This window comes from Thamnophis elegans, chromosome 3, assembly GCF_009769535.1.
Source record: "Thamnophis elegans isolate rThaEle1 chromosome 3, rThaEle1.pri, whole genome shotgun sequence".
Classification (NCBI taxonomy): Eukaryota; Metazoa; Chordata; class Lepidosauria; order Squamata; family Colubridae; genus Thamnophis; species Thamnophis elegans.
In genome coordinates, this window is record NC_045543.1 from 131,024,785 (window position 1) to 131,040,741 (window position 15,957).

At 39.1% G+C, this 15,957-nt stretch overlaps 1 protein-coding gene across 2 annotated transcripts; it reads right to left on the reverse strand.

Annotated features, from left to right (window-relative positions):
• Positions 1 to 903: 903 nt before the first annotated feature.
• On the reverse strand, positions 904 to 12,372 carry SUB1 (SUB1 regulator of transcription). 2 transcript variants are annotated; one of them, XM_032213786.1, is made up of 6 exons: positions 12,275 to 12,372; positions 8,183 to 8,249; positions 7,612 to 7,632; positions 6,819 to 6,938; positions 3,317 to 3,425; positions 904 to 1,153 (listed from the first exon to the last, which is right to left on the reverse strand). In XM_032213786.1, the coding sequence occupies exons 2-6, from the start codon at positions 8,246 to 8,248 to the stop codon at positions 1,074 to 1,076; spliced, it is 396 nt and encodes a 131-aa protein (XP_032069677.1). In that variant the 5' UTR covers position 8,249; positions 12,275 to 12,372; the 3' UTR covers positions 904 to 1,073. The 2 variants fall into 2 exon arrangements, with proteins under 2 accessions (XP_032069677.1, XP_032069676.1); XM_032213785.1 differs by having other exon boundaries at positions 6,819 to 6,944.
• Between the last annotated feature and the right edge of the window lie 3,585 nt (positions 12,373 to 15,957).

Consider the following 15,957-nt stretch of genomic DNA (forward strand, 5'->3'; position numbering starts at 1 on the left):
ACCTGTAGTAGGCAAAGGAAAGTAAATTAAGATCAACATGTGCAGAGTTTAATTTTAGTCAAAAGAGTAAAGAGTTTTCTGCTTCTGAATACATGCAGCATATTTTGTTGCCCCCTTTTGGCCAGTAAGAGGCCAGAAAACAGTTGAGGCGTAATTTGCTGGGATTTGCTTGTGTATTGACAAGTATAATATTACAGTTAGTAAACCACATTTTATAATTTGATTACTCAGTTCATCTAAACCTGGTTACTGAATTAACCCATTTTCTGGGATTTGCCCTATTATTCTGAACAATCAATTAACCAAACATGCTTTGGGAAACAGAAACTAAATCACAACAAAGTAACAAATAGATTTTCTTACTATAGGATACAGTAGAACCAAATGGTGCTAGCCATTAGTTGAATAGATTCCTGTGCACAGGCGTGAGCAATTATTGTTATTAGTTGCAAAGTTGTGTCCGACCCATCACGACCCCATGGACAATGTTCCTCCAGGCCTTCCTATCCTCTACCATCCTCTGGAGTCCATTTAAGCTCATGCCTACTGCTTCGGTGACTCATTCAGCCACCTCATTCTCTGTCGTCCCCTTCTTCATTTGCCCTCAATCTTTCCCAGCATTAGGCTCTTCTCCAGTGAGTCCTTCCTTCTCATTAGATGGCCAAAGTATTTGAGTTTCATCTTCAGGATCTGGCCTTTATTGCATAGGCAATAAGTCAGTTTAACTTCACGTTCGTGCCTGACACAAAAGCAAGTGCGATCTTTTCTCATGTTAGTTTTTTTGAGTCAAGAAGGGCGCCAACAACTATACTCTTACTCAAGTGTATTAATTAAATGTGTTTTATTTTACATCATGATGTGAGAACATAACACCTATTTAATAAAAGTATACACGTTTGTAACTTCACTCAGAATACACTTTTAATGCACAATAAAAAAAGCATTCCATCTTACAAATTGTTTGCAATCCAAATATACAATAGCTTGGAAAACAAATAAGTTTAGAAAAAATGAATGCTAATGTAAAAAGACTACTTAAACCTATAAGAGTAGAGTTTCTGTATGGCTCTTCTTTACAGTTTCCTTACTGCGTCATCAATATCAGAAATCTGTTCCTTCAGCTGGCTCCACTGTTCTGGATTTAGAGAGATGCCTGAAATAAACCCAATAAATCATTGGAAAATAGTAGTTTCACAGTCATATAACCATAGTTAATTCTGCAACTGCAGAATTTGCCACTGTTTCTAGGGATCATCTCCCGACAACCCATAGCTCTATGTTAAGAACATTTCAAATTTAAACATGCATAATATGAAAGACAAGTTGGGGATAGCTGAATCAGATATTAAGGTGCCTTGCATAACTGAACTCCTCAGCTGACAATAGAAGAAATTAATTACCAGAAGAAGAAAATATCAATAGCATTTAGACTTATATACCACTTCATAGTGCTTTTACAGTCCTCTCTAAGCGGTTTAGAGAGTCAGCCTATTGCCCCCAACAATCTGGGTCCTCATTTTACCAACCTCAGAAAGATGGAAGGCTGAGTCAATCTTGAGCCTGGTGAGATTTGACCTGCCAAACTGCTGGCAGCCGGTGATCAGCAGAAGTAGCCTGCAGGACTGCATTCTAACCACTGCGGATCTTATTGGGTAATTACCCAAAATGGGTAACGTTTGCATTAATCAATTGTGTAACTGGACAATTACTGTTGAAACAGTAACAAACAACTTGAGGAATACTCCTTCATCCTTAACACTGAATTTTCTAAAAGCAAAACTCATGGCACTGTACCACAGCTTTCTTTAAATAATGAATACACTCAAAAGTATTGATTCCTATCTCTGATTTTCATCAAACCAAGTGTTCACATGAGTTGTCAAAAACAAGATGTCAAAAAGAAGTTGCTGGAAAACAGTCAAGTTGATTTATAAAAGCAGGCAGGTCTTGTAACATTACACTTTGCAGAACACACTGTTTCAAGAAATCACTCACATTATTTTCCAGTCCTGTTTAAAATGTTTGGACATGCCTTTCACAGGAAGTAAGAGCAATTATATAATTAAACTGTAATAGATTTAGCAACGTAAGTTCATGCAGAAATTATTACTTCATGCAGAAATTATGCCAGTTATCATCCAAAGCTAGGTTAATAAAGCAACTTAGACCTCCTGTCAAATCAGGAAAGCATCAACTCAGACTGTTGTAACTACCCACAAAACTCTGACCTTTTCTGAAACAAAACTTCTGATGCTTCCAATTAAAGCTGCACAGAGTGCAGAACATAAATAGGAATTATGGAAACACAGTTAACAAGTAAATCTATTAATAGCACTTTATAATAATTGGCATCTAATTTCATATATTTTGCATTTGGATAGCATATCTAGAAACATGAAGTGCCTTGTTCAAGCCTATAGCTTGAGAACTGTGATGCGAGAGTATAGGCTTTTTTCCAAATATGGAGCTAAAGTTTAGAATTACCTTGCCAAATGAGTTCAAAATGAAATTCAACTCACATTGACAACGCAAGTCTTGTGTAATGGCTAAAGACAGATGGACAGACTTGGAGAATACATTCATCTTCTGATTTCTGGAACAAGTGTGATAAGCCAGAAAAAGGCCCTAAAATTGGCAATATCAGAAAAATGACAACCTTCCAATAAATCTATGTCCACTGTTTGTACTTCCCCTCCCTGATTTTATGTGAGCCGCCCTGAGTCCCCTCAGGGAAAAGGGCGGCCTACAAATGTTAATAAACATTACAAACATAAACAAACATTTTTGAAACAATCTTCAGGAAAAGACACACTATTCAAGGGAGCAACAGAAGCACCAAATGTATTCATTTGGCTACTTCCTATAAATAAGCTGATTGATACGAATCCTTCACACAAGGCACAGATTCACATGCCAAAATACAGCTTTTTGATAGATGGCTTTCATAATGGCTAACCAGATAAAAACAATAGAATGAGGTAGAAAAATCAGCAGCATTACTTCAGTCAACAGACAAAACACATACCTGAAAGTTACTCTATGTGTAAACACTTGCAAGTTAAAAAAAACCTAGCATTTAAGAAAAAGTTTTTATCCCAACTAAACTCCTTCCTATTATACAACTGTCCTGCACTGTACTCAGTACTGCACTGTTAAAAGACATACCTGTTGGAAGTCTGTACAAGTTTTTTCAATAATTTCTCTTGCAAGTTAACTAGAATGCCTTGTATTTAGGTCTGGGGCACATGGGCTTAATATTGCAAATAAATAAAATAACATCTAAATGTTGAAACAGCATATGCAAGTGGATAATTACCTTTTCTGCCAGGTTTCATTTCACCTTCTTGGTCCATCCAATATTCTCTAATATCAATTAGGACTTTACCTTTAAAGTCCCGAACATTGACATATCTCATTTTACCAATCTGTCAGGAAATTAGAAAGTCCAGTCATTACTTCAATAAGCACATATAAGTACTTTCTTTAATCACTGCTAATATTTTAAACATTCAGCAAAAATTGTAATTTATATTCTAAAACAAATATGACCAGACAACCGTGGCTCCTATATTTTTGGCAGTGTAATTCTCATTTTTTACCTAAGGACAAAAATTCATCCTGTAAACTGATATCCCCTCCAAAGTGGCTGAAAATTTCAACTCCGCCCACTTTCAGGATGTCACTGGATTAACAGTTACATCTCCCTGATATTTGAAAGAGGAAATGAACATATCCAATATGGATCTGGCGTCAAAAACACTGCCTAGCCATTCCAGAGGTTGGAAGAAATATTTATTCTCAATAAAACATCTCAGAGGAACATATACTGGCATTGCAGAAAGACAGAATTAGCATTTTAGGGGGGAAAATGTTAAGAAAATTGTATTTCAAAATGAAATTTTATGGCTGCATTTTTCAGAATAGCAGAGTTTCCTTGGGAGGACTTATTACTAAAAAGTGTAGGAGAACATAAGCATTATGTTTTCAAAAATGTTTGTTTTTTAAAAAGATGGGGGAAAGGCTGCCTTAATTGCTCAAGAGAGAATGCATTACACCAATGAGTCCTTTCAGAAATATAAATGTTTATTTTTTTTAATTTTATTTTTGAAACTACATATTTAGCAAATGTTAATATTCCAAAACTAATACAGTAACAAGGGGATTTAGAACTGGAGCAGAGAGAATTTAAAGATTAAAATTAATTGGCCAATCTATCATGTCAGCAGGAACTAAAAAGACAGCCAGTTTCGAACTGGGAGAAAAGTAAAAACAAGAGGGCATGTAAATAATTTCTAGAAACATTACCGTCAATAAGGCACACAATTATTGGCATTCAATTTCATATCTTTTAACCACTAAGTACAGGCTTACTTATTTTAGGGCACCACCACGACATGAAAATTTAGAAATGAATGATCAGAAAGCAACAGCTGCAGAACAAACCTCCTGAAACCATTCACGGAGGAAACTATAACATTAACATACTACTACAAAAGTTAGTTGTCTTTATTAGCAACTACTATAAAAAAGGAGGAAAACCTTTAGAGAGAGAATCATTTTAATAACCTGACCAAGTTTTACACTGTTGATTTAGCCCTTTTTTCTTTTTACAATGAGAATGTAAATTGACCTTGACTTTAACTGGACATATTATACAGGTGGACATTAATTAACAATTTTTACAATAATCAGTAAGGGTATTATATCATAAAACATGAGCATTAACATGAGTATAGCTCTCCCTGCGAGTTCAAAGTTTCAACTGAACTAACATATAACCAAAGGATAGATAATATGCTAATCATAAAACCTTATTTTCTAAATTTGATCTCAAACGAATATTTAAGAATAGTACCCACACTTTAATTTGTGTTCCATAAATAACTACTTAGCCAAAACTAAAAATACAAAGTTTAGCATAACTCATTTAAATGTATGTGTTTTTACCAAGTGAAATAATATTTCAGAATCTTATATTCTAGATCATTGTTCGGTATGTTTTCCCTTTGAGCAATCACACAGTAGCGCCTAATTTTTAACTGGAGAGGATTATTTAACCTGCTTCTTTCAAGAATAAACATTTTTACACCAGATAAATCTCTCCCATTTTCTATTGTAACCATTAAAATGTAATACTGTAAAGCACTTGTTCTTACAGAAAACTCTACTCCTTCCTAGACCTAGGTCAGGGGTCGGCAACTCACAGCTCTGGAGCTCTTTCATCCCTCTGCTGCAACTCCCTGTCGCCGGTCGGCTCCAGAATTAATAGGGCTTTTGGTTAGGACAGCAGAAAAAAAAAGGATGCTGCACTAAGAGACTCTATGGTGGGAGAACCGGACTTCTGGTCTGCTCCAGAATTGAACGCGGGGGCTTCTGGTTAGGACCTTTGCGGCTCTTTGAATATTTAAGGTTGCTAACCCCTGAACTAGGCCAACACAACTTTTGATCATTCCTAAGCTCTGCCAAAAGATGGTGCGCTTTGCAAAATCGGTTGAGAAACAAATTTTGCAAAAACTTAAACCTCTAGGCCAGTGATGGCGAACCTTTTTTGGCTCATGTGCCAAAAGCGGGGGGAGCACAGGGGGGTCGTGCACGGGCGTGCCACACATGCACGTTACCGCCCCTCTGCGTGCATGCTCGTGCAACCAGTGCTCCTCCCCTGCTTTTGGGGTTTTTTCACCCTCCCCAGGCTTTCTAGAAGCCTGGGGAGTGCAAAAACAGCCTCCCTGCCTCCCCCCTCTGGAGGCACTCGGGAGGCTTCAGGAGCTTCCCTGAAGCCTCCGGACCACGAAAAACTGGCCCTACAGGGAAACCGGAAGTTCAGGAACGGACTTCCAATTTGCGCATAGGGGTGGTTTGAGCCCTCTGGAGCGTTCAGGAGCTCTCAGGAGGCTTACCTGAAGGCTCCAGAGGGCAAAAAATAACCCTACGAGCAACCCAGAAGTGACTTCTGGGTTGCTCGTAGGGCTGGTTTTAGTCCTCCGGAGCCTTCAGGGATGCCACCTGAGGGCTCCTGAAGGCTCCGGAGGTCTAAAACCAGCCCTACGAGCAAACTGGAAGTCTGTCCCTAAATTTCCGGTTTGCCAGTAGGGCCGGTTTTTCGCACTTCGGAGGACAAAAAATGGCCTCAAAAGAAGGCCAAACTGAGGTGGTCAGCGCGCACATGCGCGCTGGCCAGCTGAGAGGGCAAGCCTCGGGTGCCCTGACAAATGGCTCCACATGCCACCTGTGGCACACGTGCCATAGATTCACCATCATGGTTCTAGGCCATATACAGCTTTCCCCCCCTTTCAACACTAATGCTAGGGAATGAGGGCAGTACCGTATTCCAGATGTGAGAAAATTCTATTATCTTGAGTGCATGCAACTTCTAGTTGGTCAAATATTAGGAACATGTTAGCTTGCAAAGTAATTTCTGGATAGAAATCCTCTCTTGCTTTGTGCATCCTGCAAATGAAACTGGGTTTTAGTTTACTTGTGGCACACTGTCCAAAATATGCTAAATTGAATCAACAAAGCAGGATATAAAGATGTGGCAGAACCAAGGATAAAGAAGCATGTTGCAATAAACTAAATTTAACTGCATTTTCCTATTTCACACTTATTTTCTTTGGCTTACTATTTCTAGCCATTTCCTGCACTTTTTAAAAAGTTACTGGGTATATATGTAAGTGGAACATTAATTGAGCTTATGGGCACCTTAGGAGTAACATGTTACCAAGTCCAGAAAGCAAGGAATTGATGCGTTCCTCCAAACAGGGGAATTACAAAGTACACATCATGCTAACCCAGATTCCAATCAACAAATCAGCAGTTACCTGAAACATATTCTCATCTCTGTTGCTACTTTGCACAGAGGAGGCTGCACCTCTGGAACTTTCACCAGTCTTCTGTTTCTTTACAGGTTTTTCTGGGGCTGTCTGTTTTTTCCTTTTTTCCTTGGCATTTAATAATAAAAAAAGAAGGACTTACTGGAGAAGTATTAGTTTCAGTTCACACAACTAGATCTTTTCCCCACAATTATATGAGAATGGAGAGAGGGGATTCCAAACCTGAATATTAAACCTCTCTGCTTTTACTCAATGTTACAGCAAGGCTATACATTATTTCCATTTCTACAGCATGACCTAGAATTGAGGCTTAAAATAAATCTAATCTGCTAAATAGGACAGCAAGATAAACTGGTTGGAATTAATTTTAAATTATATTTTACAATCTGTAGTTAAGCTACAGATATGTTACAATTGAACTGAATTTTGGTTTATTGCTCTTCAGTTACAAGAGAAGAAACAACGTGGGCCAAATCCTCCAGTTGGTTTCATTTCTTTTTACAAAAGGAGTCCCAACTTATAAGGCTACTATCTGCCAGAAGTGATCTTACAAAATAAAGGCTACAGTTTATCTATGGGAAAATATTTAAATAAGAATTTGAAAAGCAAAGGGCACTATGTTCCAATTATAATCACATTTATTATATCTAGAGAAAATAGGCCTGAGCATAAATTTGGAAGTGGAAGGTTTTTATCTGCAGAATAGTTATAAATGGGGAGAAGGTCAATTAACCTCTTTCTACAGGAGACAATGAAACAGAATATAAATTTAATTACTTACTGACAGCAGATGATTTGCATGCTGAAATTTAAAAGAAGACAGAATATTAGTATCTCATTATACAGTCTATTTAGCTTAGCAATCAGAATATTTGTCATAAAAAGGCAAAATACTTAGCAAAGGCAGAAATCCATCCCTCTCTTGTTCCAGGCTTGCTTTAAAAAACCCTTTGAACTGCAACAGTTCTTTGAATTAGGTTACAGTTCTCCATATCCATTCAGCAAGAATATTTTAGAATTTTATTTTAAACTGGATCAATAGACTCAATAATTTTGAATAAGATACAGACAAAAAAAGATTATAAATGTGATTTCAAGAATGACACTTTCAACTTAAACCACAAAAAATAGCACGTGTAAATATCAGCAAATATTTATTACATAACAGCAAATCATTTTAATTTATATTTTAATAAAAAGTACAGGTTAACTGAAGTATTTTTTTGCCAAAATAATATTTATATGGTTCACTTCATTTGTAGCTTTTAAACATCAATCCAAAGCCTTGGTTCTTTGAGTTATGTTTATAATTAGAAAGATAATTCAAAAAGTGTTTTATATAAAATAATCACCGCTGTATCAGCATCTGAATCACTGCCAGATGAGCTTGAAGACACAAGTTCCTTTGATTTAGGCATTCTAGGAAGAAAAAATGCAGTGAAAAATTAGCATGTTTCCAACAAAATGGGACTAACAAATATGCAAGCATGCATTATCAAGCCATTCCTTCCACCACCGTGATAATCAAGCATTCAAGTTCCATCAAATCAACAAAGGAAGTAGGATGCAATGGTTAACATATTAAACTAGGAACTGAGGTTCCACACCAATCCATTCACAGAAGCCCACTGGCTGACTCTTTATCCCACCTGCCTCATTGGGCTGTTTTTCTAGAAGAAAAATAGCAAGGAGCTATTTATGGCATCTTAAACACTAAAATGAAAGATGGATTATATAGGAAGTCTTCAACTTACAATTGGTGGCTTAGTGAAGTTATGACAGACCACACAAAAGGGACTTACAACCCAGTTTCAAAGTTCCAATGGTGTGTGTATTGCAGTTATATGATCATATTTCTGGCACTTGAAAACCAGCCTCCATGTACAGCCATTTGCAGCATACTGTAACCACAATTTATATTGATTTTGCTGAAAACTGGCATTTATGCTGGGTTTTCAACAAAAACAGCCCATAGCAAACAATGAGTTCGCTTAACAACTATAGCATTCACTTAACAATAATCACAAAAAAGAGTCATAAAAACATGTCGGGTCACATCATGGTTCACTTTACAAACGTCAAAAATTATGCAAGTAATGAGAAGGCTCCATTATAGTTCTAAGTCAAGGACTACCTGTAATATCTAGTAAATCCCACAATAATATTTAAGGATTAGGATACCAGCTTATTTTAGCATTGAGGTTGTATGAACAAGGTTCAAAAAAAAGCACAGGTTTTCCATTTCTTAAGTAATACCTACAGTTCCTTCTTTCCTCCATACCCCACCTTTATAGTAAAGAATGAAACAATGTGGAGAAAAGAAAAAAAAATAGATCAAAAGGTTATGAACATAAATATATAAACAGGGTATCCAGATTGACAGAACAGGTAGAGTGCAGGAGGTGGGCTTCAAGTGCAAGGTTAAAAATAAAAAAGAGTGTGCTAGGAAGGAACCATAGGCAAGTTTTAATACTCTCCACTTTGCTTGGGATATACTGTATTTTTCGGAGTATAAGACACACCTTTTTCCCTCAAAAAAAGAGGGTGAAAATCGGGGTGCACCTTATACACTGAATACAGCATTTTTGGCCTCCCAAACCCCACCACCACCACCAAAATGGCCGTGAATAGCCTTTAGGATGCTTCCAGAGTGCTCCTGGGGGCTGGGGAGGGCAAAAATGAGCAAAAAATGGGCGGGGTTCTGCTCATTTTTGCCCCCCCAAGCCCCCAGGAGCACTCTGTAAGCCTCCTAAAGGGTATGCATGCCCTTTTTTATTTAAAAAACGGGCCTGTTTTCACGAACAAAGTCCATTTTTGGGAAGTCTGCAGAGTGCAAAAACTTTTTTTTTAATTTGCCGCTTCAAAATCTTGGTGTGTCTTATACTCCGAAAAATACAGTAATTTCCCTTAACAGAGCTCTATAGAAAAATACTATTTGCTTTAAGAAAAAATGTCCTTTATAGAATACTGATTGTATTATATTTAAATATAATTGTTTATATTTCACACTATCATGGATAATTACGACTTTTTTTCCCTCTTTAGTGTTCTTGCCTGAAGAATTCTGAGAAATTCTAAAGAGCACAATATTTAACTTCAGTAATCTGATAAAAGATTTTGTCTTAATATGGACTTTGAATTTTAAAGCCTAACACTGCATAATAATCACATTTGTTTTTTATGAGAAAAGAAATATGCAACAGAAGAAAAGACTAAGACATCAAAATTTCAGGGTGAAAATGTTATAGACATATGATAGGAGAAAAGCATTTTTATATATTTAGAATACAGGAACAGATTCATGGAGAAAGTTAAAGAACTGTGTATGCAGAATGAAAAAGAATAACAGACAAAAAACTTGTAATTGCAAGAATTATTGTTCTCATGCTTTCTTTTAATTGTACAGAAAGTGAAAATGATTCTGCTGTACATCCCTGCAATATATTACCTGTCATTAAAACAGGAATGCAAACCAAAGTGCCAAGTAAATACTCTGGGACATAATAGCAAAACCATAAAATAGCAGTTATAGAAGTATAATTATGCTTGAGTTGTGAAGTGGCCTGCAGCACTGAAATGTAAAACACAGACAATAATGAAGGTATACTCGTCCCATTCAGAGTTTTAATGTACTTTCTGATGTGTTAAACACATGTTTTTTCTTATAAAAATGTATTAATTCATTAATGCAAGGGTACTCATTACTTGGCACAAGTACTTAAAAACCCTTCCATTAACATTTTCATCTCAAGAATTTCATTTTATTTCCTCTTTACTCTTCCTCCTTTTCCCCAAATATTAGCAGACATGTACAGTTAATACGCAGTCAACGGAAGTTATAAACACTTAGGCCAATCCTGCCAATCCTTAAAACCAATCCTTAAAACTGTCACGCAAGGCCTGAGCCAAATGAGATGGAACAGCGTATAAAGAAGTAAATAATTGGAGATGAGACTGAGGCCACAAAGACAATAGTTCAGTGGGTTACTCTCACTTATTCTTTCTTAAAACTTTCTTTTTAACCTCACGACCCCATTTTAAAAAACTATGGAGGACCCAGGACAGTTTGTACAGGTTATACTTGATATTTACCATATCAAAAATTAAAATTGATGCATTTGCTGTCATTTCTCACAAATGTTTGATGGGTTTTGGATACTGCATTATATTCCAATGTAGGCTGGCAAATTATTTTATTTTTGTAGATCTCAGAGCTGGCTTGAGGTACGCCCAAAAGCCTCCTCGAATCACACTTTTGAGAAACAGACCCCATAAACGGACAGAATGGCCTTAGCATCCTTGTATAATTTATGTTGATGATTTATTTAGGATTGCTTATTTAGTGTCCATGACTATCCCTAAGTATTGAATCGAATGTTTTATGATGGATGTATTTTTACAATGGCTGTGATCATAATAGTGGCTCAGTGGCTAAGACTCTGAGCTTCTCAATCAGAAAGGTTGGCAATTCGAATCCCTAGTGCTGCGGAAGAGTGAGCTCCCGTTATCTGTCCCAACGTCTGCCAACCTAGCAGTTCGAAAGCATGTAAAAATGCAAGTAGAAAAATAGGAACCACCTTTGGTGGAAAGATAACAGCTTTCTATGCTTTTAGTCATGCCAGCCACATGACCACAGTGACATCTTCAGACGATGCTGGCTCTTTGGCTTTGAAATGGAGATGAGCACCGCCCCCTAGAGTCGGGAACGACTAGCACATATGTGGGAGGGGAACCTTTACCTTTACCTTATCATAATCTATCACTATTGTTGTATGTACACTGAGAGCTTATGCACCGGAGACAAATTCCTGTGGGTCTAATCACACTTGGCTAATAAAGAATTCTAATTCTAAAAGGCACAGAAGGGTTTGGAAGTTGTGCGAAGGAGGGAAAGGGTCCAGTATCAAACGACGGAACAGAAGCCAAATGGGTTCCTTCTATGACAACCGGACCCAGCCTCTGCCCCCTTGGGAGGCCCACACATAGGAGGGCGATGTAAGCACGAGAGCAGGCGAGGGAGAGCGGAGGCACCACAGGAGCGGAGGCGAGGGCGGAAAAAGCCCGCCAGCACCCCGCCTGGGGGAATCCCCCCTCAGACCGGCCCGGAGGGGGCGGATCCCAGCCGCCATTTTCTCCCTCCCTTCGAATGCCTTCGCTGCGCCCCCCCCCCTTCCTCATTGCCCAACATGGCAGTTTCGAGCCAGAAACGGGGGAAAGGCGGGTCCGGCCGGGGATCCGCTGGTTCCCCACCACACCTTCTCTATACCAAACAACCCCCTTCTTTTCCCCCGGCCTTTTTTGAGGAACTCCTTTGAAGGCAACATGGCGGCTTCGAAAACTCCGCTGCGCGAGGCAGCCCGCACTCCATTCCCGCCTCCCTGATAGAAAGCCGGCGCGGAGGTGGGAGGGGGGAGGGAGGGAATTAAAGGGAAGCGCGCACTCACATTCCACTCGGATCCTTCCACTCCGGTCTTTCTAACGGCTCCCGACCTCTCAGTAGTCCCAACGCTACTGGAAAAGCGGAAGTGACGTTTGTTAACAAGCCCCGCCCGCCCCTGGCCCCCACGTGGGTGGTGAGAAGGAGGCCCGCTCAGCGGCGCTAGAGACGCGCTGCAGGAGGGAGGGCGGCTCGCGTGGTGCGGTTGGTTTATCTTCTTCAGCCGTTTTTCGCTTCGCCCCCTTCATCAAAACGGCCTTTCCTGATAAGGCAACCTCGCGAGGTTCTGAAATTAGTCATCGTACCTTCGGGTATCGTTGGTGGCATCTTCGTTCACCCCATCTGTAGGATGTGCCTGTACATCGGTACTAAGATCTGTCTTGAGACGTTTGGTTTTTGGATACTGTAAAGGCAGAGCCGCCTCTGTGAGTTTTTAGGCTCTTAGTTAACAAGCCGACAAATGTTCATCCCTTTGTAGCTGCGTCTTGGGGAAAGAGGGGGCGATAGATTAACAGAAGGGACCTTATAGGTCATCTAGTCCAACCCCGCTCAAGCAGGAGACCCTGCACCAGTGATGGCGAACCTTTTCTGCACTGAGTGGTGCATGTGCACTTGCTGGAGCGTCAAAAACCCAAAGACCAGCTGCCTGTTGTTTGGCCATTTTTCGTGCTATTTTCAGGCCAAAAATGGCATGAAAATGGCCCCAAAAATGGCATGAAAACGGTCTGTGTTTTTTGGCTGTTTTTTGAGTCATTTTCAAACCATTTCCTGGCCATTGCCAGAAGAGTAGCTGGCAATGGCACCCATGCCCACAGAGAGGGCTCTGCGTGCCATCTCTGGTATACACGCCATAGGTTCACCATCACAGCCCTACACCATTTCTGACAAATGGCAGTCCAATCTCTTCTTGAAAATCTCAAGTGATGAAGTTCCCACAACTCCCGAAGGCAAGCTGTTCCATTGGTTGATTGCTCCCACTGTCAGAAAGTTCCTCCTTATTTCTAGGTTGAATCTCTCCTTGGTTAGTTTCCATCCATTATTCCTTGTCTGGCCTTCAGTTGCTCTGGAAAATAGCTTGACTCCTTCCTCTCTGCGGCAGCCCCTCAAATACTGCTATCATGTCTCCCCTGGTCCTTCTCTTCAGTAGACTTCACAATACCTGCACCGGCAGAGTTTCCACATTGTTGGCTGTGTATTGAATAAAGCACTGGGCTTAAAGAGCACTTGGAGACTTAGTACAATATGTGAACTGGCCATTTTCTAGCAAATATATCTAATTATACTATTACCTTACCATTTTCTATGACTAATTCCAGAGCCTTTCAGACTATGTATATAATTCTAGTGGTGTCTAAAGGCTGTTAAGCACAATCTTCATCCTAGAGTTTTCCTGCATGTTCAGAGTCCTCTTTTCAGTTCAAAAATGCCATTTCACACAATCAAATGCTGTAACCTGGTCCAACTTGGATGGCCTTCAGGTCTGCATTGTGTGCCAGCCACCTTTGCTTTGGTCTTCTGCGCAGGCATTTGCCATCAGTGTTAAAAGTGGTAGGCAGTGCAAGCAATAATGAAATGCTGCTCCTAGAATGTAGCCCATAGGACTGTAGGTGCTTTTCCCACCTTTTCTTTGTTATTGATACAATATTCATCTGCTGCAGGAGTATATCATTGCAGATGTGATCAAGTAATGTTCAATGACCAATGAAGCATGCTTATCTCTGGCATATAAAATACAATTAGTTTACTTGATTTTGTGGCTTGTAAACCACTTTGTAAAAAATAGTGTTGATATTAGAAGAATTAATCAGAATCCAGAATAAAATAAAGGGTCATAATTGCTAATCAGAATTGTACTATTTTTCATGGAAAATTAATATGGCCATCAATCCAAACTATGATCCAGCTTTTCTCTCTCAAGGATGAGAAACTGAATATACAGGACATTTATCATTTGAGTCGTTGTGTGACTGACCTATGCTCCAAAAAGTAGAACCAGCAACCATGTCAGGTGTTGGAACTTGTAAAGGAACCAGCTGGCTTTTGTGCCTAAAGTGGGACTATAACTTACAGACTCCTGGTTGGTCACTAGACCATTATATTAACCACTAGATCAAACTAGTTCTTTGTAAATGGTTTCAGTGCTGAAAGTTAAGCTTCCATGCAGAAATTATTGTTGAAAAATACATAGCATTATTGCTATGCTACTGGCACATGCTAAAATTAGAATGTAGAAATAGTATAACATAATAAATAACATGAAGTAATAAAGTGAGATCTGCTAATAGCATATTTATTCATTTGACATATTTGTCATAGAAACATGCTTTTAACTGGGCCATTTCCCTAGCGCACCATTTGTTAAAAGTGTGGTCCTAGGACTCTCTTACAGGTCCATGAATTCAGAATTATTTGCCAGTCTATGTTGAAAAATAATACAGTATTAAAATCCTCTCTAACAATTGTGAGAAGTAGTGGTGGGTGGCAGAGAATTGATAAATACAAGCCATACAAACAAAAGCTCTTCTAAGGTCCTCCACATTTTTTAACAGTGAGAATTGATCATAACTTGTTCAGAACAACAGGAATATCATGAGCCACATTTTAGTGAATCCTCTAAAGCAGGGGTCCCCAACCTGCGGGCCACAGCCAACTACTAGGGTGTGGCCTGTTTGCAACCCACTCATGCAGCCCAGTTTCCTCTCCCAACCCCCAGCCGAGCCACCAAGGTTAGGGACCGCAAAGGTTAGGGACCGCTGCCCTAAAGTAAGACCTGTTTTTTTATAATACTCTAAACCTATCCCAGCCACACATAGTTAACAACCATTCATTTAGTGACCATTTGAATTTACAACAACATTGAATAAAGGGACAACTGGTGTTCATACTGACAACCACTGCAGCATCCCTGTGGTCACATGATCCAAATTAGGTCACTTGGCAGTTTATGAACTTACTTTGTGATTTTCCCAGCTGGCTTCCAACAAGTAAAGTAAATGAGGGTAGCTAGATTTAATTAATGACCATGTGATTCACTTAACAAACAGGGTGATTCACTTCATAATTGTGGTAAAAAAGTTCATAAAATTGAAAAATCATTTAAGAACTGTCTCTCTTAGCAACGGATGCTCCAGTCCCAATTGTGGTTTAAGTTGAGGACTATGTATATATGGTACAGCCCTAGCCAACCCTTGCAATCCTGGATGTTAAGGGTGGCCCTCCTGCTGCTGGAAGGATGCTCGTCACAGATTAAGAGCAATTGTTTTCAGAATCCAGTATAAATTAATTATACTCAACTCGCTGACACCTCTTTAAAAACTGATTATAAGTGTAAGGAATGCTGTATATAAATCTATTATAGTTTATTCCCCTCCAAACTTAATTAATGTGGCTTGGTTGAGGCTTAGAATGTTGCAAGAATGTCACCATTTATATAACCAATCATTTAAGGCGTTATCCAACCCAGTCATTTTTAATCATGTTTCAACAAGCTATGACAATACAATATGCGAAAACAGCGATAGATAGATAGAGATCATGCATCCGCAAGACATTTTTCTTCAGATAATCCGCTTGGATGCGGAGAGGTAATTACACATAATAAAAACTACATTTCCCAGGTGGCTTCACGCCTCCACGCTACGACCTAGCGTAAGTAACCCGGCGGACGAACTACATTTCCCGCCGGTCTTT

Bases quoted from the DNA above. Each gene is read 5' to 3' on its own strand.
- SUB1 (XM_032213785.1), bottom strand. From the start codon at position 8,248: ATGCCTAAATCAAAGGAACTTGTGTCTTCAAGCTCATCTGGCAGTGAT. The intron at 3,426-6,818 runs GTAACTGCTGAT...ATTTCCTGACAG, and splicing joins GAGATGAGAATATGTTTCAG to ATTGGTAAAATGAGATATGT. The intron at 1,154-3,316 runs GTAATTATCCAC...GGTTTATTTCAG, and splicing joins AATGAAACCTGGCAGAAAAG to GCATCTCTCTAAATCCAGAA.